This window comes from Natator depressus, chromosome 8 (assembly GCF_965152275.1).
Source record: "Natator depressus isolate rNatDep1 chromosome 8, rNatDep2.hap1, whole genome shotgun sequence".
NCBI classification, from domain to species: Eukaryota; Metazoa; Chordata; order Testudines; family Cheloniidae; genus Natator; species Natator depressus.
The window spans coordinates 73,207,909-73,223,310 of record NC_134241.1 but is presented as its reverse complement, the minus strand read 5'-3'; the positions used below and the strand labels follow the sequence as shown (position 1 = coordinate 73,223,310).

At 36.7% G+C, this 15,402-nt stretch overlaps 1 protein-coding gene across 5 annotated transcripts in view; it reads left to right on the top strand.

Annotated features, from left to right (window-relative positions):
• The window catches only part of FNBP1L (formin binding protein 1 like), a 101,236-nt gene that overhangs the window by 77,912 nt on the left and 7,922 nt on the right, over nt 1-15,402 (top strand). For 2 of the 5 annotated variants that reach the window (XM_074961307.1, XM_074961306.1), the window contains exons 6-11: nt 305-409; nt 1,020-1,148; nt 6,443-6,589; nt 8,082-8,285; nt 10,758-10,916; nt 14,477-14,491. In XM_074961307.1, the coding sequence (XP_074817408.1) occupies nt 305-409; nt 1,020-1,148; nt 6,443-6,589; nt 8,082-8,285; nt 10,758-10,916; nt 14,477-14,491 (759 nt within the window). The remainder of the gene's footprint in view (nt 1-304; nt 410-1,019; nt 1,149-6,442; nt 6,590-8,081; nt 8,286-10,757; nt 10,917-14,476; nt 14,492-15,402) is intronic. The other 3 variants (XM_074961308.1, XM_074961310.1, XM_074961311.1) reach the window with 3 other exon arrangements.

Genomic DNA, 15,402 nt, shown 5'->3' with positions numbered 1-15,402 from the left:
CTGTAATTGGGTGTTCATAATTTGGTTGCTTGTATAATAATTTTAAAACCTATTTTGAACATTTCTGTGCTGGAACCCCATTAAGGTAAATGGAGCAAGTTAAAACCTCTGGAGAAAAGGTGGTTTGACTGCAGAGCGAACAAGACAGCAGTGCTTTGATTTTCAGGGTGAAGGCTCTTCTCAGCCAAGATTAATGGAAATTTTAAATGGAATCTTAGATATCTAGGTTTTGAAGTTGCTGTAAAAATAAAACAGTACTATCTGTTGGTTTGTTAGAGCAATATGGTTTTCATGATTTTTATAGAGCAAAAAGAAATTTGAAAGAGAGTGCAGAGAGGCAGAAAAGGCACAGCAAAGCTATGAAAGACTGGACAATGACACAAATGCAACTAAGGCCGATGTTGAGAAGGTAAGACCCATGACACTTCTTCCTCTCCTCATTCTTGTTGTTACTATTATTAGAAAATGTTAATTTTTGATGGCTTTATTTTTTGTAGCAATATTTGAACAGCATAATATATTTATTTACATATTTTAGGCAATATCAAAGTTACAGTGTAATTCATCTTTTAAAACTCAATGTACAGTGTAGTGAGGCATATTGACATATTTTAGTCTTTTAATTATTCAAAGGATGATCACAGAGCAAATTACAGATAATGTCTAAGACAGAAGCTGTAGATGGGGATATTCGTCTGATGTAATTTGTGGTGTAATGTGCTTAGAATCTAGTTTAATGGTTTCTATTTTATTCTCCTTTTGAACCACCTTTAGTCCAATGGCTGCAGAGGAAGTTTTTATGGCAGTTCCTGAATATGACCTGTAGATTGACATTACAAATTTAATGGCACTCACATTCCTTCCCTTTTTGTTAATTATGGGGAGAAATGTTTGTGCCTCCGCATCCACTGTGACTAATGTTTTTATGTAATTGGTGGGAAAGCTAGTTAAAGTAATGTTACATTTCTTTTGAGAGAACACAAATGAGGCATGTTTGTACTGATGTGACTTCCCATTAGGCTAAGCAACAATTAAACCTGCGTACACATATGGCAGATGAAAACAAAAATGAATATGCTGCACAACTACAGAACTTTAATGGAGAGCAACACAAACATTACTACATTGTCATTCCTCAGATTTACAAGGTAAAACAATATTTAATAAAATTAATTTCTTTATTTTTTGAGGGGGAAGAGGATTTCAAAATCTAAAACTTAAAGAAAAAGATAATCTTGGTAGATCACTTCCGTCACCTAAGCTGGTATAAGATGTCTAAAGCATATCTGTCTAGGTTTTTATTAGGTTACATTTATTGTTCATAGCAATTAGATTTAGAAATGTAAATAAAATACTATTGTCGTTTCTGTGAATATTGTTATAAATAGTAAGCTTCCTTTTGTTTGCTTAAAGAATACTAGAATCATATTGCAAAAGAAGAAAAAGTTTCTTTCAAGGACATAGATTCTGTGCAGCATTCATTTAATATAAAGTGATCCATGGACGGCAACAAATGGGAAATCCCTCAAAGGTCTTGAAGTCTGTTGAAGCATTTGGGATAACACTGGGAACTTCACAGGCTACTCATCATCACTCCCATAAACACATTGGTCATTGGGGCACCATCATTGATGAGCAATCCATTAATTGTCTCCACCCCTAGTGATTGTTTGTCAGTGCTTGAGTCTCCGCAAAGCCCATTCCTGTCCACTCTTTTATATTGTCAATCCATCTCTTCTTTTGTCTAACTCTTCTTCTCTTCCCCTGTATTGTCCCTTGGAGGATGATCTTGGATAGGCCAGATGATCTTGTTACATGGCTGTACCACTTCAGCTTGCACTTCTTCATGGTCATCAGGAGGTCTTCATATGAGCCAGCGCATTGGGTGATGTTGCGGACCTCTTCATTAGTGACGTGGTCAAAGTAGGAGATACTTCTGTAAAATCCTGGGCATCTCATCTCTACTACCTGTATTTTCCGTGCAAGTTCTGCCATAAGCGTCCATGTCTCGCACGCATACAGAAAAATGGAGATGACCAATGTGTGCAGCAGTTTCCGTCTGGATTCCGGGGAGATGTTCTTATTCCTCCGAATTGGCTTTAGCTTTGCCACTGCTGCTGTTATTTCCGCAGTTCTTGCCTGAATTTCTGCCTTGGATCCTTCATCAGTGATGACTGCCCACAAATACTTGAACTGTTTCACTGTCTCCAGCTCTTGTCCACTGACAGTGATATGGTGTGAGCTGATCCCATCACGTTTGTTTGTCATCAGCTTGGTTTTCTCTGCACTGATTTCCATGCCATATTTTGCGAAGGTTTCATCCAGTCGTTTCACAAGATTGGCAAATTCATCTTTATTGCCTGCCAGGCCATCAATGTCATCAGCGAACCGAAGATTTGAGATTGTTCGCCCCCCAATGCTGACTGTGCATATGTGATCTTCTAGGGCATCAGTCATTATGCGCTCCAAATAGAAATTGAACAATGTGGGCGAAAGAAGGCAGCCTTGCCAGACTCCAACAGTAGTGCGAAACCACTCTCCCATTGTGCCACTGATGAGAACTGTACTGCTGGCCTTGGCATACAGTTGTTTAATGGTAACAATAAGCTTATGACCAACATTGTACTTATTCATGGTTTCCCAGAGAGCTTTGTGCCATACTCTGTCAAATATCTTCTTGAAGTCAACAAAGACATGGTAGATGTCCTGCTGGTGGTGTAAGTATTTCTCACATAGAACACGAAGGTTGAAAACCTGTTCTGTAGTACTTCTTCCAGCACGAAAGCCAGCCTGTTCTTCAGCAATGATATTGTCTGCTTGTGGCTTCAATCTGTTCAATATGACTTTCAACATCACTTTGTTGGGATGGCTAATTAAGCTTATGGTCCGATAATTTTGACACAATTGCAGGTTGTCTTTCTTTGGCAGAGTGACAATTAGTGACTGTGTCCATGTGGAGGGCCAGTCACCAGTCTGCCAGATCTTGTTGCAGATTTTGGTGAGTTCATCTATTACTGTTTCTCCTCTGAATTTCATCAGTTCAGCTGGGATGTTGTGAATACCTGTAGCCTTTCCATTCTTGAGTGATTTCACAGCTGTCTCCACTTCTTCACATAGTATTGGAAAGTCATCCTCCTCTGTTCAATCTGGGCTGTCTAAGACACTAGGATCTCCATTTGTCTGATGGTTGTATAGATCAGAGCAGTAGTTTGGGGTCCACCTATTGATGATGTCCCTTTCTTCTGTAAGACTGTTCCCTTCTTTGTCTTGGATTGCATTAGCTTTGGTCCATCTTTCCTTTATCAGATTTTTTACAACCTGGAAGTTTGCTATTTTTATAATTGATACACTCTTCAGTTTTAGAGCATTGTTTTTCAATCCATATCTCCTTGGCCACCTTCATTCCTTTCTTGATCTTTCTGCCAATCGCTCTGTATTTATCAGCTCCTTCAGTGTGTTCTTGTCTCTCTTACGTTCTCTTCTAATATCACACATTTGTAGTATTTCATTTGTGACTCATGGTTTTGACTTCTTACAGTGTTTCCCAAGGATGTCCATTGCTGCCGCATTCATTACAGCATTGAAATTGTTGGTCATTGTTTCTATGTCTTCCTCTAGAGCAAGCAGTGGGGCAAATTTTCTGCCAGTCATTGCTTGAAATGACTCTGCAACATTTTGGTCTCTGAGTGTGGTGAACTTTGGCCTGACAATTTTCCTTAGCCGCAGCTAAAAATTTAGCATCACAAGGTCATGATCACTTCCAATATCAGCACAAGGGAAGCTCCTTGTTTTAGCTCTGTTAATCCCAGAACGAAATCCATGTGTGCCATGTTGATCGTCTGGATGTTTTATGTGCTCCTAATATGTTTGCAAGAACCAGATTGTTATAGCTGGCAAACTCCAAAAGTCTCAATCCTATCTCATTGGTTACCGCAATACAGAAAGGGCCACAATAATCTTGCCAATCTGCCTGTGCCTCATTACCCACTTTAGTATTCCAATCTCCTTGTACAATCAGGATATCTTTCTTGTGTACCTTATCGATGATGTCTTGGAGCTGGTTGTAAAGATCTTCAATTTGATCATCGTCCTAGCCTGTTGTAGGGGCATAGACTTGTCCAACTGTGATATTAAACGGTATTGCCTTTAGACGGATGTGGGTCCGGGGACAGAATAGGCCCACTGCTCCTCCTACATCTTGTAAGAGGTGATTAAAATGGGGCTGCCTGGAGAAGATGGGCTCCGCCAGGTTAGAAATTTGTCCAAGACACACCATATGATGAGCAAGTCATCGATGTCCATACCAGATTGATCGCAGCCCGGGTTAATAATGACTGTGCCATCCCACCAGGGCAGACGCGACAAGTATACTACTGGTGTAACCCCAACAAAGAGGATCCGTGGAAGAGGTAACATCACCATAGCCACATGGAATGTAAGGACATTGAGACAAATAGGGAGGTTGAAAGGACACGTACGGAATGGTACAATACACCTGGCACCTGCTAGGAATCTCTGAGGTCAGATGGAAGAACTTTGGAGAGGTACTAACGGAAGAAGGGCATGTACTCTATTACAGTGGAGAGGACAAACATGTCAATGGCTTAGGATTTCTTGTGCATAAAGATATCAAGAATTCAGTTTTAGGATGCCGCCCACCGTCCAGCAAGCTTATTTCCATCCGTCACAGGCTACTACTGAGAATCAAAGTGAGAGGAAACAGAGGAAGAATGAAAACCTTGAATTCATTTACAAGTTTAATAACCTGAGAACACATGAGATTTTCCAGGAGCATGGGAGAGGATCGCAAAAGAATTATTTATTTGAAACTAGGAATCTCAGGAGGAAATTTTTCTTCCTTATTTTTTTACCAGGTGAAGAATGCTACCTCCCAGTGAATCTGTCAGTAGAAGACTAAGGAAGGAATTATCGTGCATACCTGAGACTGCAGAAATCCGTGTATTAAACAAAGACCCAAGAGGAACATTTTTGATCATAGACGTGGTTTATTACATTTCTCCAGAGTTAAAATAAAATTTTTGTTATGAGAAATTACTCTTGTTTCCTGAAGTCCTTAGCAAATATGATCCCAAAGACCTAATTTTACTTTATAACAGAGTCTTTCAATCTTTTTTCATGGCGGACCCCTAAAAATTTTCAGATGGAAGGTGCAGATCTCTTTGGAAATCTTAAACATAGTCTGCGGATCCCCGGGGTCAACAGACCACAGGTTGAAAACCTCTGTGCTATGGTAACAAAAGTGTTTCGCAGACCCCTTAGATATAGTCTGCAGACCCCCAGAGGTCCATGGAGCATAGATTGAAAACCACTGCTTTCTAAGGCTCTTTCTTGGCATTTCTTTTTATTGTTTGTTTGCAAGTGTTGAGTAATATTTACAAGCGAGTTATTACATGACTCAGCTGGTATAGTTTTATCTCAGGGAGATCACGTGAGATGCTGCTTGAGATATCTGCTTCTGTTAGGGTAGATTTAGCAAAGACTTAAGCCTACCTCAGATGCCAATTATTGTAACTAATAGGCTGAGTTTTCAATAGATTTTTATAGTGTCTTTTTATAGTAAGAGTGAGGTGAGCTCTGGATATGCATCATTATATAAATAATGGATTATTGTTGTTGTTTTTTTAACTTGCTCAAGGGTCTCTGCGATTTTGAACTTAATGTTACCTTTTTCTGTTTTAAATGTGGGACTGGCCAACATCCAATGAGATACTTGGATAAGAAATAGTTCTAATTGGCTTTCATTACAAAGCTTATATAACATTGATATTTTTTCTTATTTTCCAGGACACATCTCTTGCAGGATAGGGTTTGTTTCTTAAATGGGATTTTAGAATTGTGTCCCATGATATTCATATCTTTTCCCAATGTTTTTAATCATTTCTGTTCTTCTGTAGCAATGTTTTTAATCATTTCTGTTGGCAACGTGTGTCAAATGGAAGGAAAGTTCAAAACAAAAACAAGATTTTTTTTAAGAAGCCTCAAATTTTTGTTAGCTAAGACCAGAAAGAATTACATGGGTGGGGACGGTTAGAAGATGGGAAATTCAGCCAATTGTCCTACAGTATTTTCCAAATTTTATCTGAAATGTTTCTTAATTAAAGGAAGTGTCTATGTGATTACGGGGGTGGAGGATAGAGAGGAGCAGACTATGACAATAGGAAGCCTTGTGTTTCCAAATATTGTTTTTAATAAAGAGTATCCAGTCTTCCTGATTACACTGTATTCTGTATTTCTTTTGCTAAAAAAGTGTCAATGACAAAATGTATTTAAAGAATATTAATTTTTATCTAATTGTATTCAGTTTTGTACTAATACTGAACAAAGAAATTCCATACTTTGTTATAAAATGGCTCCTGAATCTGCATACTTAACAGGAATATCAGTGAACAAAATCATCATATTATCTTTTTCTTCTTTGTAGCATCTTCAAGAAATGGATGAACGAAGGACCATCAAACTGAGTGAATGTTATAAAGGTTTTGCTGATTCTGAGCGCAAAGTTATTCCCATAATCTCTAAATGTTTAGAAGGAATGATTCTTGCAGCAAAATCAGTTGATGAACGCAGAGTAAGTGAATTCAGCTCATTTTGTTTTTTAACATGCATGAGTAAGTTAACTAATATGGGAGCCATGTGGCATATTATTGAAAGGGGGGAAAATACACTAAATATTTCAGATTTATATTGTCCACTTATCTTTTAATCTAAAAGATCCAAATCCTGAAGTCAACGTTGTCTTTGGGCATTTTACCTGAATAAGAAATGAGTTATGACTTCAGGATTTGGTCAAAATGCTCATTTCCTGTTTTGATGTCAGTTGTCTACATCAAAACTTTTTCATGCTTTTTCATCCTTTTGGCTCATCACTGTTAATGCAACCCCACTGGTACTTAGTACTCAGGTTGGCTTTGCACAAATAATCACTCCATCTTAACAGTCTATTTTGAAAACTATGGTTGGATAGCCAGGCCTGGATTAAACCAATGTGAGTTTGTGATCTGGAGGCTTCTTGACTGGGAAGTGGGTTGACAGCAATTTATTTTACATGAGCTGCTGAAGAGCTGTCTGAAATAGACAGACAGCAGTTTGATCACGCAAAGAACTAAGTGCAACGACTGGTATGGTTGTAAAGTCCAGTACTCACAAATTAGAAAATTCCAGAATTGTCTGCTTGTGCAACCTTAATTTGACCCCCTGGTACATAGCATTATGACCTGGTCTTTAAATTACATGATCACACAATATAAATGTAAAATACTATATTATGGGATTGATCCTACTCACTGAAATGAGAGTTTTGTCATTGGCTTCACTGGTAGCCACACTGGACCTTATGTTTGTAATATATAAAATATTTTATATAAGGAATTATATTGGGAAAGTATTTTTCATGTGTAATTAAAACAATTTACAGAAAATAGTGTATATGAAAGCTCACTAATTTGTCTGAAAGAGGAGGTATAAAAATTAATTATTACTGTGGAATGAAGGCAGATGCAATATTTGGTTTAATCTATAATATTAATATTTAAAAATTCTGTGTGTTACAGTAGCTAAGTATTATTTTATAGCTGGAAGATTTGAGTCAGGGATTTATGGACATACCCAAGGCTACAGAGAGAGTCAGTGTCAGAACTGATCCTATAAACTTTGGATTTCCTGGTTCCCTGTCCCACGGGCTTAGCCTCTAGACTACACCTTTGAATAGATTAGATCAGTGGTTTTCAATCTTCTTTCATTTGCGGGCCCCTACAAAATTTTGAATGGAGGTGTGGATCCCTTTGGAAATCTTTGACATAGTCTGTGCACTCCCAGGGGGTCTGCGAACCACAGGTTGAAAACCTCTGGATTACATGATAGTACAAGTGCTAACAGGAAGATGGTATCTGTAAGCGTAATTATTCAGTTAGAAAGAATATTCATGTCTGGAATTATATTTTTATGCAGTCCATATTGCTTCTGTTGTCTTGGGTGAGTATGTTTATGGCGTAGCCAATGGAGTAAGAGTCATATGTGCAGATTTTTTTTTTTTTAAGCTCACTGATGTTGCTTATGTACAGGATTCTCAAATAGTGATAGACTCCTTCAAGTCTGGGTTTGAACCTCCTGGAGACTTCCCATTTGAAGATTACAGTCAGCATATTTACAGGACTGTCTCTGATGGAACCATCAGTACACCAAAGCAGGAAGGAATGAAAATAGATTCAAAAACCACTGTGGGCAAGGCTAAGGGCAAGCTGTGGCTTTTTGGAAAGAAGCCAAAGGTAAGAATTGTGAAGTTACTATTCCCAAATAACAGTGTGCTCAGGATTTGTAGTTTGTGGTACAAGGAATTAGTTCTTTTAAAGGTGACTCACAAAAGAAAATTAAATTACATGCTTTTCCCTTTACTTTGCAGGTAGAGGTACCAAATGGATTCTACTATTTGTTGCTGGTTTTGAAAGTTTGTGATAATATTTTCATAAAAATGCTTTCTGTTTGAAAACATTAAATATTTGGTCATATAGTAAAACTTCTAATTTTTTGGAGTTTCATATGGGCAGGTGCCAAAGGGAAATCTTAAGACTAAACAGATAAAATAATTAATAGTTATAAAGCTACTTTTGATAAAAATGTTAGAACAGAGATGTTATTCCTCTCTTACTTCTGTGCATGTAGGTTTAATTGACACTTTCTGTGAAAGATGCCTTCATGGACCAACAAAAGGGGACACTTATACTGGTGTTGGCTATTTAAATAAGTAATTGAACATACAAAGATTAAATTAAACCTATTTTAGATCTTTTTTACTTGTTCCATATTAGAGCATATAAACAAATCATTTAATTATTCCCACAAATTTTAATGAGGACTTTCAATGCTGCTAGTCACTAGCAACTTAGTGAAATAGAAAAGCTTTATTATGATGAAAGAACTACTCTCCAGACTTCTTTCCAGTTGGGATTTATGTTTTTGCAGATAATATTCCAGATACACAAGTCTTCTCTAAGGGGAGAGATAGAATATCTAATTCCTGTATCCTCCTCATAGTTCATTTCTAATTGCTCCTGTGTGATAGCAATTAGAAATGTAGAGATTAGGACTGAATTTAAATTAAAGGATACCATCAATTTGAAAATCATACTTCTGCCTGAAAGTTTTAGCCATGGCCTCATCTGGTGTAAATTGGCTATTTCCATTGAAGTAATGAAGCAGATTTACACCTGCTGAGGACCTGGCCTTTTGTTCTTACTTTAGTTACAATTAACACCTAAGATGACTGTAGTTGAAAGAAGGTATCAGGAAAAAAAAAATCTCTCTCTTCCCCAGTTTTACTTTGTACATTTGATAGCACTTTGTATATAGTCACTCTTTACTTTATAGAGTCATGCTACAATTCTGCAAATACTTACACATTGAGTAGTGCTGCTGAACAGAGTGGACCAAATCATGTGTAAAGTTACTCATATATAATGGTTACGTGCATTGCAGAATGGAAGCTTATGTCAGTGTTTCTCATTTTCTGAAGGAAAAAAACCAGTGACAAGAAAGCATACTTTTTTTTAAAGTATTTTTTAAAAAATCAGAGCATTATTTAAACAATTTATAACAGAAACTGGATTTTTTTAATTGATTTAAAAAAATTCTGGTTGACAAACTAGCTGGATGTTCAGGTAGCCTTTGTTACTTGATGTATCTATGAATCTGGTGGGTTTTAATTTAATTCTTGCATTTCAAGATACTTGACCTCTTCATAGATGGTAAGTTCCACTGAGATGGTAGTTTTTTGAAAGGGGAAAGAACTATAGAAGATGGAGGAGAGGTGTATAGCAGGTGAGGGAAAAGCAGATTAGAAAAGGAGCTAGAGAGGAGGAGATAAGATTAGAGGCGGGTGCTTTAAAACAAAAGTGGAGGAAGGATGAGGACATTAAAGAGGCTGTAATGGTGAGGAAAGCCATACACCTAATGTCAAAGTCCAAAGGCAGTGAATCTACCTTACCTACTTCAGTAATTCCCCACAACTGGAATTACAAATTCATCTTTCTGTGACTGACCTATTTAGGGATATCATGATGGTAATTCTGGGTTTAGCCTACCACATATAATGGAAAAAACCTTACAGAGAAGGAGGAGCAGTGCAGGGTGGGGAAGAGCAGGAGTCTAGAAGGATAATAACAGGGGTAGGGCAGAGGTTCTCAAACTTCTGTACTGGTGACCCCTTTCACATAGCAAGCCTCTGAATGTGACTCCCCTTAATAAATTAAAAACACTTTTTAATATATTTAACACCATTATAAATGCTGGATGCAAAGCGGGGTTTGGGGTGGAGGCTGACAGCTCGCGACCCCCCATGTAATAACTTCACGATCCCCTGAGGGGTCCCGACCCCCAGTTTGAGACCCCTGGGTTAGGGAATACTGAAGATGCTATTGGGAAGTATTAAGGAAGGAGACTATCTCAGGTACTTGGGTATTGCTAGGAGCTTGGAAATTGCGTGGAAAGTTTTCTTAAACCTGTATCTGTTATCTGCACCAACTTTAACTCACACGACTAATTCTGAATAAAACAGTTTAGAAAAATGACTATATTTGCTCTGCAAACTGTTTTAAAGTTGATGGTGGTAAGTCTTCTAGTAAAACATGCTACGAACCGTTTTTGTGTTGGATGGAAATTTTGTTACTGAAAGACAGAATTTTCATTTTAAAATTACTTTGAACATTTGGCTTATTTATTTCCTTTCTTTATTTCCATATTAGCCACAGTCCCCACCCCTTACCCCTACTAGTTTATACACATCCACTACTCCTAATGGGTCCCAGTATCCCATATTCTCCATTGAACCAGTGCATTATTGCATGAGTGACATAAAAACAGGGAAGGCCAGAATTCCTTCTTTCAGAAGCCTCAAAAGAGGGGTAAGTTTGATAACCAGTTGAAAATGCATGATGGGCTATGAAGTGTGTTTGTGGTGTGGCTTTTCTGATACCCTCCACCCTCATTATAAGGCTCACTCTGGTATAACACTGATAAAAGGTCACTTTTAAGGTAGTTTACTCTCTATTACACAATAGTTACCTTCATTTTAAAAACTTTTTATAACATTAAAAATGTTTGACTCCAAAAGGAAAGTGTTATAAAGAGGGTGCTGAGTATGTGTTTGAAATCTTTTGTTGTTGTTGTGCACATTCACAAATGTCTTACCTCCATCATGTAATGCATTTTTGCAGTAATTTATTATTGGGTATATAGTCATCACTAAACAAATTGACATGTCTTATTTTCTGATGTCTTACTAAAATAGTAGAAGCTGATTTCTAAGAAACTGAATTAAAAGGGAAAAACCCATCTCTCGTTGTAGTTGACATGCGATAGCGTGCAGTTTTTAACATGTTAAACCATCATTCATTTCTTATAATGGATTATAATTTTTTTACTGTAATGTACATTGATAGTTAAATTGCTTTTGCTTCCTAAAGGATTTTTTTTGTAAAAACCTTCCATCAATTATAAATTACTACTAAATGTCACTTTCTGAGATTTATTAGGGGAGTGCATTTACTAATCTATAATAGCATATTCAGCAAATGGACTTTGTTCCGTTGACAATAAAATTGAAAAGTTGAAATGGTTTCCTAGAAACATATATTGTACTACTGAAAAATGAACTGGCATTATCCCATTATGTCAGTGAAACATAGTCTGCCTTGTTTATGTAAAATTTATAGCATTTGTTGATCCCCATAATCAGAATTTTAGATATATTTGGTTGGATTTATTTCATTATTTTTCTGATATTAAAAACGAAATAAACCCTCTGTTTCATTCTGTATACAATCATGGCGGATTCTGTTGCTCTAGAGTGGAGATCAAAGTCCAACGTCATATGGCAATCCAGTTAATGATTAGAGGAGGCCTGGCTGTCAGCTGATTACATTTCAGATTATTTTAAATTTACATTCTTTAATTTACCTTATCTAGGTCCCAGTTACTCCAAGACCCTCCAGTTACTCTGTATACCACCCCTTATATACAGGAGCCTAGGTTGCAGAAGACCCTTGTGGACATCTAAGATCTTGATGAAGGACAGATTTCCCCTTTCTCTCCTGTGTCAATTGATCAAAACTTGCTTTGGTCAGGAGAGTATAAGGAAACTCCTTCAATGCTGTTCATTAATGAGATATGGGAGGTTGTTGAAATCTTTTCCGCTTTCTCCTGATTACTGAACATGCCTGCTTCTGACTCAGGAAGCAAGGTCTGATGGGTTTTAACCAAGTAGGCTATTTTATTACATGTAAAAATCATCTAGTGGCAGTTTTACTGTATGAACAGAAAATGAAGTGCATTTTAAGTGAAGTTTTTTATTTTAAAATGCAGTGATCACAGTCCAAAACAGAAAGGTTAGCGAATGTGATCAAATATGGCATTAATTAAAATTTACAGGGATCGTTCAAGCTTTGACAGATCTGAGCTCAGCTCAGTGTAAGTCCCACAGTACCAAACATTATTCTCTCTTGTAAACCTTCAGGGCAGCAAATATAATTTTTAGTTTCATTTTTAAAAATTTTGCAATATTGTGCAAGCACTTTAAAATACTACTTTAACAAATATCGAGGGAACTGATACGTCCTTTTGCAAGCTGAACAATTTACCATAGTTGTAAAAAAATTTCCTGTCATATAGCAATTTAATATTTTTATATATTTTGATGGAAAACATATACAGTATTTCAGATATTGTACATTGTCACTATTTAACACACACACACACACCCCTGTTATTTCCACTCTTTTATTGCTGTAAAACATTTTCTCAATGGTATTGACATTCTCTGCTATCAAGTGGCATTTTAATTTGCTTTGTTTTTTAATTTAAATTCACCAGTAAATTGGCAAGTAATATGCACAGAAGCTGAGTATGTTGGATATTTTGTTTACCTGCCCTGTCCAGGATTTCACTCAACGGATATTTGAACAAGGCCATAAATAGGAAACGGCTCTCATTACTCTGTGCTTTGTGCATCATCAAGACTCCCCATCAGCAACTGTGTGTAACAGAAAACAAATTAAAACTGTAGGGGTTTTCTTTGTTCACTGTTACTGTTGTCCATCTGAAATGAGCATAAATGCAGCTATGTTGTTTATTTAATGTGAAGGAGAAACCCAAATATCATTCCATGCTATAAATCAAGGGAAAGTGATTCTGCAAACCAGACACGTCAGATAATGGGTAGTTTTTGTCACTTATTTGTTAAAATGCATTATTACTTATTCTACTTCAAATTTGTAATTGTCAAAGAGTTTAATGCTGTGAAAGGTGCCACCTTGATATCAGTTTGAATGGAAATCCCAGCCTTAAAACAGGCCTATCATAAGAAATGGAAGTGCAAACCTCACTCATGCTTCTCTGCCAGTTCTTCTCACTGCGTGTCTGGGGAGATTACCTCTAGAAAGGAGAGTAGTTCAGTCTATGTCCCCATTACATTATTAGAATTTACTGAGCTTGCTAGCCAGGGTGTTATTAATAAAGGTGGATTTTTAGGTAGAAAAGGTAGAAACTTGGATTTTTAGGTAGAAACTTGTTAGAAAGTTGCTTAAATGAGACCTCTAACCTTTCACGTATGCCACTCGTCAGCAGTCAGACAGTAATACCATTTGGTCACAACTGATGTGGTGAATATGAATCATTGATACATTGATGAAAGGGTCCTTTCTAATCCCTTCATGGTGCTCTGCTTGAGAAGCTTAGCAAGTTTGGTAGGATCACTCTGAGTGTATGGCACGTCCCTGGGATATGGCACCTTCTTGGAGCCGTACCAGTCTTGTCTGTCATAAGGTATTGCTTTGTCCCAGGAGAAAATCCTGTTTGTTCTCACCAGTTTGTCTGTAGATTTTAATATTTTTGAGTGTAGCGCAATGATCAATTGAATAGTTTAAAATGTAAAATTAAATTTTTAAGCTTGAAATGGCAGAGAAGGGATTTTGCAGCTTCCACGGGAAACCTCTCTATTTTTGTTCTGTTGGGATATTAACAATCTTGAAGTGATGCAGTGTATTCCTAGTCATGATTAACCAAATTTTTGTATATGGTAGACCAGCCCATCATCATCATCAAATTCTTCTGCTTTGTGCAGTGTTTGCTGTATATTTTGTTTTTCTCTAAAAATATTTTATAAATACTAAAATTAATAAGTCATTAAATGATGCCATGCATTGTAATTCCATATGGTAAACTACCCATTATCATTTCAATGTAAGCTTTAATTGCCAGTAATTCTCTCAGCATAAATGCACTTCAAACTTGTATTTTGCTGTTTTTTGTGCTGATAGTGAAGTGCATTATTTAATTTTGAGTTTGTAAAATTTTACTTTAAATAATATTTTAAAGATATATTTTTAGGAATAAACCTTCACTTCCTAAATGATGATTGCATGTGAATAACTTCCCGTTTCTTTCTGTTTTCAAATGAACTGTTCAGTGGTCGGTGAAGATGGTAAGCCTGTGTGCTGATCTGTCTGCTGTACTTCTGATAAAATAGCATGAAAGTAATCTTTTGAAATTGTTTCCATATCATAATTGCTTTGAATCAGGTGCTGAAATACATTTTCAGATTTTTCACCTTGTATACATGGTCTTTCTTTTTAATCATCCATGTGCAGTGTGAGCTAATTAGACCAGTTTATCTATGACTTAGAGTGAAGGTGGACAGATTTCATGTGTTGGTCATAATGAAAATATATTTTATGATGTATCAGGGATTGATAGAAAAGCTGTCATATAGTTATATGAAAAGATTGTGCAAGTTTTATAAAGAAGGAAACATGAATAAGAATAATAAAGGGTCTTTTGAACTTAATTTGTAGTGGTTGAAAGAAAAATACATCTCTTTCCACTTGTATTGCCAAGCTCTCAATTTGGATGAAAAATTCCAACACACGCCTATCGGCATTTAGTTTCCTGGAGTGAATCAATGATATTCACATTAAGAGTCCTGTTCTTCTAATTTTACTATAAGGTACCACTGATGTAAAAAGGCGGCAGGGTGGAGGAGAGGGGCAGGAGGAAAGTTTGTCCTTTCTTGTTTCTTTATGATGCGTAAAGAAAGCAATATGGTGGTGGCTGTGTTTTTTACATTAGAAATATCAGATCTTGATTTCCCTGGTTGTACTGAATGTCTGAAGTAGTAGTGGAATGATGATATCACAAGTGACAAGGGACTGAAAACCATGCAGTTGAGAAGGGAAGAAATTTTTAGACACATTGTTTAAAACTTGGTGTGGGCTGGTGTTGGGTCAATGAATGCCCATTTAACTCAAAATCCTGACAGTTGGGAGAACTGCACTGCTTGTTAAATTCTCCCCTTTTCAGGTTGCCTTTAATGCCAGATTCTTTTTCAGTGTTTAA